Source organism: Olea europaea, chromosome 11, assembly GCF_002742605.1.
Source record: "Olea europaea var. sylvestris chromosome 11, O_europaea_v1, whole genome shotgun sequence".
In the NCBI taxonomy this organism is placed as follows: domain Eukaryota; kingdom Viridiplantae; phylum Streptophyta; class Magnoliopsida; order Lamiales; family Oleaceae; genus Olea; species Olea europaea.
The window spans coordinates 22,190,128-22,200,024 of record NC_036247.1 but is presented as its reverse complement, the minus strand read 5'-3'; the positions used below and the strand labels follow the sequence as shown (position 1 = coordinate 22,200,024).

Genomic DNA, 9,897 nt, shown 5'->3' with positions numbered 1-9,897 from the left:
CCTCTCAATTTCTTGCTTCTCCCAATGCTTCAACCTGGCCCTGTCTTGGGCCTCCAAAGTACTGTGCTTTATGGTGGGGCTGGGTTTGGCCGCTACTTCCCCGGATACAATGTTTATACCAGCAGCTATGCAAATTCCAGAGATGAGGCTTGGGAAGATCATTGAGCTATGTCTATCACCCAAAGTACCCACATGATGTATCTGGTCATAGCAAAGAGTGGCAAGATCAACTTTATTACCTCGCACCAAGTGGTAAAGGAATCCAGCTGTGGGATCTGTGAATGTGGTCCGTGAATGTGGTCCTGTGAGAGGTAGGCTCAATGTTGTGGCACATGAACAGCCACAGGATCGCTATAGATGGTGTGAGCTCAATCTGATGCCACTCAGTAGTGGGGAGTGGCCATGCATTCTGTCGCCCCAATAAGATCTCCGCCACTTCAGGCCAATTGAAGTCACCTGGTACAGGTGTTATGTTTTCCCACGTGAGCTGGTAGTAGTCTTGTATAACTTCGGGTGAGAATGTGATCCATTTTCCCCGGACCCAAGTCTGATGTAAGTGATCGGACCCTGGTGTGTCAATTTCAGTATTGAAGTTGGCATAAAATTCCCCCACCAACAATTCATAACTCCGATGTGGATGCTCCACTATTTTATGCCATCCACAGTTCTGCACCAAAGTAGTGAGCTCGAAACCAGGAAAGTCGTCTAACTTAACAGCCCTTTCTGGTATCACTGTCCAACGACTCACTATGTTCTCATAACGGGCTGCTGCCTCGACAGTTAAAAATCTCTGTATACCTCCTTTAAGCACACGAGTGCGTGCCGTGCCGGATGATGAGCCGATCTTCTCCTTCCCTTTTGAAGTTCGTTTTGGTGGCATCCTGCAAAGTTAGAAAATAGCAAGCATTAGCCATCTTGTTACACACTGAGAAGTCGCATGAACTGAAAAGCACGGAAAACACAAATCCCCCAAACTTGTTTCAATAAGCATGTATACTACCACGGTGTAATAAACAATGTATGATGATTAGAGTAGTATAAATGTATAGTCCACATGGAAATATAAGGAAATTTTGGAAGAATGTGCCCATAGTTAAAGGGTTGGAGTTATGGTTGAGTGTACACCTTCGGCCCCGGGCATCATCGAGAATTATCAAGAATGTCCAGAGCATCCTCTGGGCATATGGAAGTATGCAATGAGGTTTAGCACATATTCACATTTCAGCCCAATCGGAGTTCGTTTGGTGTGTCAAATAGTAGTGTAAAATAAAGGACGGAGGGTGCTTGGACATGCTATGGCTTAGCTATTTTCGCACATGTGTGTGGTAATGTTGTGTACGTCTTATTGTTTGGTAATAAATCACAGTGAGTTACTTCATTCATCGAATAGTCAAATGCCATGCTATATGTTTGGGAATGTAAAAGATTACCACACATGTGCATTTCATCGAACATGTTGTGTGCAATGTGAGATCTTCATATACTAGCCAACAATTGATTAGTTCACATAGTTCCTCGTTCTAAATTCAATCACCACGCGCATATGCACCCATGAATCAAATGAATTGAAGGCAAAGGTACCCAAAATACCCAAAAATCATTCAACTTGACAATTTATCAAACACATGACATGCATTCCTAAAAAGACCATTTAAAACCCAATAACTAAAAATTCGAATTTCTCCATGACACAATTGAATTATATACAATACATTCCATCATCATCAACTCCCCAAGCACCCCACAATGCAGAAAATCAATAGAAATACTCGAGCACAAAGGAGGAGATAGGGGAGAGGAGTACCTTCAAGATGATTGTCAACCCTAGATTTGAAATCCTTGTGTAGTGTAGGTGATTGTGGTGTAAACAAGTGTGGAAAGTGATTCCTAGATGAAGTTGGGCGAGAGAAAATGGGTGAGGAATGAATGGGAAATGAAAAAGGAAGATACGGGCGTGGGTTAAAAACCCACGCCGTTTTTGATCTATGCGACCGCATAGTTATATTCTATGCGGTCGCATAGATATAAACAAAGTGGGGCTTTGGGTTTCGGTTGGTGTCTATGCGGTCGCATAGACACCAAGTCTATGCGATCGCATAGAAATTTTATTTTTTTAGAAATAGAATAAAATAAAATAAAAATAGTGCCATTTTTGTCAAATTTTTTTTTTTTAAACTTGCCCAAAATCGATTTTTTTTTCATAACTGTTGTCCCGCATTCTGAAAGTTTAACCAAAACGAACATCTTCGCACATAGGAATGCGTGACACACACTCGAACACCCAAACACTTCATTCAGCACCCATTCATGCAACATTAAACGTGAAATGCCTAGGCTATCCTGCAAAATATGATTGATGACCTACGAAACAAACTAGAATCAAACAAATTCCTAAACTAATGCAATGCAATAAAATAGAATAAAGGATACAGTGGGTTGCCTCCCACTAAGCGCTATGTTATAGTCGATAGCTCGACTTTACCGTAATGTGTCATTCTGGTGATCCAAGTTGGACGGTAGACTTGTCCTTTGAGAAATCACCGCCCTAGTAATGCTTCAACCGCTGTCCATTGACTTTGAATGTCCCCTTGCTGTCGTGAGTGATCTCAATTGCCCCATGTGGAAATACTTGTGTAATGGTGTATGGACCAGACCATCTCGATCTCAATTTTCCTGGAAACAGCTTAAGCCTGGAGTTATACAGTAACACTTTTTGCCCCACTTGAAAGTCACGCCTCTGGATATGCATGTCATGCCATTTCTTGGTGCGCTCTTTGTAGATCTTTGAGTTCTCATAGGCTTCCATTCTGAGTTCATCAAGTTCATTCAGTTGCAACAGCCGTTTTTCACCTGCAGCCTTCAAATCCAAGTTCAACTTCTTCATTGCCCAGTAAGCATGATGTTCGATCTTGAGAGGTAGATGGCATGCTTTCCCAAAAACCAGTCGATATGGAGACATTCCTATAGGAGTCTTGAATGCAGTCCTGTAGGCCCACAAGGCATCATCCAGTTTCTTTGACCAATCCTTTCGTGATGAGTTAACTGTGACTTCCAGAATACGCTTCAATTGCCTATTGGATACTTCGACCTGTCCACTGGTTTGGGGATGATATGCGGTGGCTATGCGGTGCTTGACGCCATATTTTGATAACAACTGCTCGAACTGACGATTGCAGAAATGTGTGCCCCCGTCACTGATTATGGCTCTCGGTGTCCCAAACCGGGTGAAAATATTCTTCTTCACAAACTCAATCACCACTTTCCCATCATTTGTAGGCAATGCAACCGCTTCAACCCACTTCGAGACATAGTCCATCGCCACTAAAATGTATTGATTTGAAAAAGATGGTGGGAATGGCGCCATGAAATCGATCCCCCAGACGTCAAATAATTCCACCTCCAAGATATTACGCAAAGGCATCTCATTTCTTCTAGAGATGTTACCCGTGCGCTGACATCGGTCACACCTCTTTACAAATTCAAACGCATCCTTAAAGAGTGTGGGCCAGTAAAAACCTGATTGGAGAATTTTCGCCGCTGTCTTAGAAGCACCAAAATGCCCTACATATATTGATGAGTGACAGTTCTCTAATATCAAAGGCACTTCTTCCTCTGGTACACATCGCCTAACGATTTGATCAGCCCCCCGCCTGTAGAGAATGGGGTCTTCCCAAAAGTAGTACTTCAATTCCGCGAAGAATTTCTTCTTCTGGTGACTTGAGTAATCTGGCGGTATGATAGACCTGGCTAAATAGTTAACTATGTCTGCATACCAGGGTGTTTCCATCACACCAAAGATCTGCTCATCTGGGAAGATCTCGTTTATTTCCACTGTCTCTTCCTGTTCTGTGTCCTCAAGCCGAGATAGGTGGTCCGCTACCACGTTTTCACTGCCTTTCTTATCCTTGATTTCCAGGTCAAACTCTTGAAGTAGCAATATCCAACGGATGAGGCGTGGCTTAGCATCCTTCTTCTCCATCAAGTATATGATGGCGGCATGATTTGTGTAGACTATGACCTTCGACTCCACAAGGTATGATCGAAATTTGTCAAACGCATAGACTACAGCAAGAAGCTCTTTCTCCGTAGTGGCATAATTTAACTGAGCATCATTCAAAGTCTTACTTGCATAGTAGATCACGTGAAACACCTTATTCCTTCGTTGACCCAACACGGCTCCCACAGCATAATCACTGGCGTCACACATTAGTTCAAATGGCAGATTCCAATCCGGTGTCATAATTACAGTGCTGAAGTCAACTTCTCTTTCAAAGTGTTAAAGGCCTGCAGACACTCATCATTAAACTCAAATGTGGACTCCTTCATCAGTAAACAGCACAAAGGTTTGGTAATTTTTGAAAAATCTTTGATAAACCTTCTGTAGAATCCAGCGTGCCCAAGAAAACTGTGAACACCCTTCATTTAGGTAGGTGGTGGTAGATTCTCGATCACCTGAATCTTTGCCCTGTCCACTTCAATACCCTTTGCTGAAATTTTGTGCCCTAGTACGATACCTTCTTGCACCATGAAGTGACATTTCTCCCAATTCAACACCAAGTTGGTCTCCGTACACCGTTGTAGCACAAGACTTAGATGCTCCAAGCACTCATCAAATGAAGATCCAAACACAGAGAAGTCATCCATGAATACCTCGATGAATTTCTAAATCATGTCTGAGAAAATAGCCATCATGCAGCGCTGAAAGGTAGCGGGAGCGTTGCATAATCCAAATGGCATCCTTCTGTATGCAAAAGGTGCCATAGGGGCAAGTGAAAGTGGTCTTCTCCTGATCGTCTGGTGCCACTGGAATCTGATTATACCCGGAGTACCCATCTAGGAAACAGTAGTGCGAATGCCCTGCCAATCTTTCCAACATCTGATCAATGAACGGTAATGGGAAGTGATCCTTTCGAGTAGCTGAGTTAAGCTTTCGGTAGTCAATGCACAGTCTCCATCCAGTCACTGTCCCTGTAGGAATCAACTCATTTCTCTCATTTTCTATCACTGTGATTCCTCCTTTCTTGGGAACAACTTGCACTGCACTGATCCATGCACTATCTGATATTGGATAAATAATGCCTGCATCGAGTAACTTCAATACCTCAGCTCTAACCACTTCTTTCATGTGTGGATTCAATCTCCACTGCCCATCAATGCTTGGTTTAAATTTTTCCTCCATGAGTATCTTATGCATGCATATAGATGGGCTGATCCCCTTTATATCTGCAATCAACCATCCAATAGCTGTTTTATTCTCCCTTAACACCCGAAGTAGTTTCTCTTCCTCTACCTCACTGACAGTGTTTGAAATAATAACAGGTAGTGTAGAAGATTCCCCCAGGTACGCATATCGAAGATGTGGTGGCAGTTGTTTGAGCTCCAATTTGGGTGGTTTCACAATAGATGGCACTGATTTTGCAGTTCTCGTTCCCAGCTCTTCATAGTAGCGTCTGCGCATATATGGCTGGTTACTCTCCAAAAACCTAGCACATGTCTCAATCTCACTTGATTCAAAATGGGTGGATTGTGAATGTGCAATGCATGCCTCATATGCATCGGAAGGATGATGTAGCCGAAATGTGTCTTGAACTATTCGGTCGACTACATCGATCTGGAAACAACTGTCTGCCTCAGTAGGGAATTTCATTGCTTTGAACACGTTGAATGAGATTTGCTCGTCACCAAGCCTTAATATCAGCTGCTCCTTCTGAACATCTACAATTGCTCTCCCAGTGGCTAAGAAAGGTCGCCCCAAAATGAGTGGAACATCTTTATCTTCTTCCATGTTCAAGATAAGAAAATCAGCTGAAAATATGAACTTCTCCACTTTTACCAGCATGTCTTCAATGATTCCTCTTGGATGTGTAAGGGATCGATCTGCTAACTGCAATGTCACTGTTGTGGCTTTTGCTTCTCCCAAGCCGAGTTTCCTAAAAATAGAAAGAGGCGTTAGATTAATACTTGCACCCAAATCACACAAAGCTTTATCAAAATAACAGTCTCCAATAGTGCAGGGTACAGTAAAACTCCCTGGATCTTTCAGTTTTGGGGGTAGCTTTCTCTGGATTCTGGCGCTGTATTCCTCAGTCAACATTACTGTTTCGTGTTCTTCTATCTTTCGCTTGTTGGAAAGGATATCCTTCAAGAATTTTGTATAGCTCGGCATCTGGACAAGTGCTTCAGCAAATGGGATGTTGATATGCAGTTTCTTGAAGACTTCAAGGAACTTACTGTATTGCTGATCCATTTTGTGCTTTCTCAACCATTGTGGAAATGGAATAGGAGGCTCATGAGGGTTAACAGGATTTGCATTTTTACCCTGTGATGTCTTGGAATTCCTCTTAACCTCATCTCCTGTTGCATTGTCAGTTTGCTCCACACTTTCTTCCTCCAAGGTTGGCATTGATTCCTTGTTGGCTCCCGAACTTTTTACATGTGGTTCCGGCAGTTGTACTCCACTTCTGGTTGTTATAGCCTTTGCATGTTCCTTAGGGTTAACTTCAGTATTGCTGGGTAGGTTTCCCGGTGCTCTACCTCTTATGGAAATTGCTATATGTCCCACTTGTGTCTCCAAGTTCTTGATCGCTGCACTTTGATCTTGAAGCGTTGTTTCCGTCCTTCGCATAAATTGGTCATTGGCTTCCATGTACTGATTGGTGTGTGTCATAAATTTCTCGAACTTATCCTCTAAATTTGGCTTTTTGTCTTACTGCTGATATTACCCTTGTGGTCTATTTTGATTCTGGTTGCTCCAAGAGAAATTTGGGTGTTTTCTCCAGCCTTGATTGAAAGTTTCTGAATGTGGGTTATTCTGCTGGCGCTGACCCCATTGTGCAAATTCTGCATGTTCTACTCCTTGTGCCAGAATTGGGCAAGTAGCAGTACTGTGATCTGCTCCACATTCTTCACAACTCTGCTTCATAACTTGCTTAGCAGTGGCGGATTGTGAAATGCTTTCAACCTTATGGAATAAGGAATCTATTTTCGCCGACAGTGCTGAGTAAGTATCTACTTCATACATCCCAGGTGCTCTCTTCTGAGCTACTCGATCTGTAGACCACATAGCTGAAGTTGTAGCCATCCTTTCAAACAACTCCCATGCTCCATCAATTGTTCTTGTAGAGNTGGCATTCCTTCTTCATCTGCTATAACCTTCTCCAACTCCTCCAAGCCTCGAATTTGCAGCATTTCGAGCTGAAGAAAACTGTGTGCTCCTGAACAGTCCATCTTTGTGCCTCTGTAGGAATCAAATCCAAGTTTCAGGATTTTGAGCTTGGGTAATTTCTTCAGTTCTTCCATTGGATCCTTCTCAAGATATGTAGATGCAATTGTTAGCTTGATGAGGTTAGGTGGAAATTCATCGGCATTAGGCAGCTTCTTCATCCCATAACCTATACGCAACCTAACAAGATTTTGATATCGTGATAGATCCAATCTTACAGTTTGATCGTGCCCAAAAACTGATGATCGTAGCCTCAGGTTCTCGAGTTTTGCTGATATCGGCTCTGCATAGGATAGTTCCTCAATGATTCCTCGTGGACAATATAATACTTCCAATTTCCTTAAATTTCGGAATTTGCGCAGCCAGATCGGATTCAATTGCTCCCCTTCAATCCCAACTAGAGTTTGGAGATAAGGTAAAGAAACTTCCAACAGGTGATTTAGTTTTGCCGTTTTAGACCTAAATCCCCAATTGAATGATGAAAATCGGATGGCACATAGGAGAAGGTGTCTCAACTCTTTTATTTTCCAAATACAAATAGGAAGGTCTACAAACTCACATTCTTGAATATCAAAGGTCTGCAACTTTCTAAGTTTGCATATAGCGCAAGGCACTTTGGCATAATACCCAATTAGGCGGAAGCATGTCAACTGGCTCAAATTTCCAATTTCATTTGGAATGTACAAATCTGATTTGCTGAATCTTAGACTCAGCACTCCTAATATTCTGAAGTCTGAAAGAAAACTTTTCAGATGTTTCCGCGGGATTTTCTCATTATTGTTGGAAGAGAAAAAAAATGCACGAAGTTTAGGTGTCTTGAGATTTAAAGCAAAGTACTCGTTATTACTATGGTGGCGAGTGACAAGTCTGCGCGCTCTCATAGCAGAACTCGAATTCAGATGATCAAGAGTGTAAAAAAAGTTGTTTTCTTTAGCCAGGTTAATGCAAAGGCTGTGCAAAAGATCATGGATTCTACAACTTCTTACCCTTCCATCAAATCTTCCACTAACAACTTGAATTAAGTTTCTAGCAACCAATTTCTTGACATACTCCTCTCCCACATCCTCGGGCTCCAGATCGCCTATACCTTGCAGGAATTTCTCAGCTGTCCACATATGTATCAGCTCTGTTGCTAGAATTTCATGGTCCTCAGGGTAAAGTCCAAAGTAAAGAAAGCAGGGTTTTAGCGCAGTCGGTAAATCCTTGTAACTCAAGGCTAAGATTTTCGAACATTTATCTTGATCATCTTGGCCTATGTTCTTAAATACCCATTTCCATTCAATGTCACTCGTCTCTCTCTCCCGCAACATTCCTACTGTGACTACAATGGCTAGTGGCATGCCACCACATCTTTCTACTATCTGCTTACCAATGTCTTCCAATCCTTTTGTCAAAGAGGACGCTATCAATTTGGTGAAAAGTTCCCAACTATTTTCGGGGTCTAAGGGTTCTAACACATGCAAAGAACTTTCACTACCAACGTACCTTCCAACACTTGAATTTCGAGAAGTAATAATTATTCTACTACCATTCTGAGAATGAGTAGGTATGCCAAGTCTTAAAGTATCCCAAGATTCAATATGCCAGATATCATCGAAGAAAATCACAAACCTTTTTTCCTGTAGAAATGCACACAAATTGGCTTCCAAGTTCTCCTCCTGCTTTTCCTTCTCCAAACCGACTTGTTTTGCCACATTTTTCAAAATATCTATGATACTTGGCTCTTGAGAAACACAAACCAAAGCCGAACATTTAAAGTTCTCTTTTACACTGTTAAAGATTTTCTTTGCAAGAGTGGTCTTCCCTAAACCTGGCATACCCACAATCGAGATGAAACAGCACTCCAAATTTGTGCTTAACAGCCTTGCCTTTAGTTCTTCCACTTGTCTGTCAAAACCAACGATGATGGGTTCATTAACATGAAGAGAGGCACCTCTGGGATCCAACTGAAACCTGTTGAAGCTGCCACCATTAGTATCGTCAATGCCATATGTTCTTCGGGTGCGATCAATTTCATTAACTCGTTGCTTGATATTCTCAATCTCCACAGCAAAACTACGGCAAGTGCGGACATAACATAAAGTGCCGGCGGCCTTTCTGATTAAGCTGCTTGATCTGCGTGATTCTATTTGGGGAAGAAACGTGTACAAAATGTCCTCCACATCGCTAGCAAGGTGTTCGATGTCCTTTATCAAATTTGCTACTCTATGGCTTTCAGATTTCTTGGCCTCTGCATCCTTCAGGTAAGATTCAATATTTCTCAATTCTCTTTCAATCCAATTGATGTTTTCTTGCAACTGATTTAATCGAGAGCCTTGCTTGACAAGCAGGGCGGCAGATATATCTACAACCTTGCTGATAACACTTGCCATTGCAATCTCTGCCATCTCTGAATTTCACTTTAGATCTGAGAAACAGTAACTAATTTCTTAGGTGGAGATTTGAAGCTGGATTTCGCAATACTCGCTCATCAGATAATCCACAAATCAATCAATCTTTTGGGAAAATTGCAGTAACGGTCCCTAATCTTTTTATTTTTTACAAACTTTATCCTAACCTTCATTTTGTGTCAACGAAATTCCCTAACCTTTCATAAATATGCACATGAGGTCCAACTGGATGGAAACCGTTTAAAACACCGTCAGTTGACATGAAATTTTTTTTGAATCATCTAC

General features: G+C 41.9%; 1 protein-coding gene and 1 pseudogene across 1 annotated transcript; both read right to left on the bottom strand.

Annotated features, from left to right (window-relative positions):
- Positions 1 to 2,545: 2,545 nt before the first annotated feature.
- LOC111404586 lies at positions 2,546 to 5,785 on the bottom strand (annotated as a pseudogene).
- Positions 5,786 to 6,083: 298 nt separating this feature from the next.
- On the bottom strand, positions 6,084 to 9,690 carry LOC111404585 (putative disease resistance RPP13-like protein 3). Its single transcript, XM_023033375.1, has 4 exons — positions 7,062 to 9,690; positions 6,781 to 6,891; positions 6,232 to 6,687; positions 6,084 to 6,139 (listed from the first exon to the last, which is right to left on the bottom strand). Exons 1-4 carry the CDS (start codon positions 9,607 to 9,609, stop codon positions 6,084 to 6,086), a joined length of 3,171 nt encoding a protein of 1,056 aa, XP_022889143.1. The 5' UTR covers positions 9,610 to 9,690.
- Positions 9,691 to 9,897: the final 207 nt, after the last annotated feature.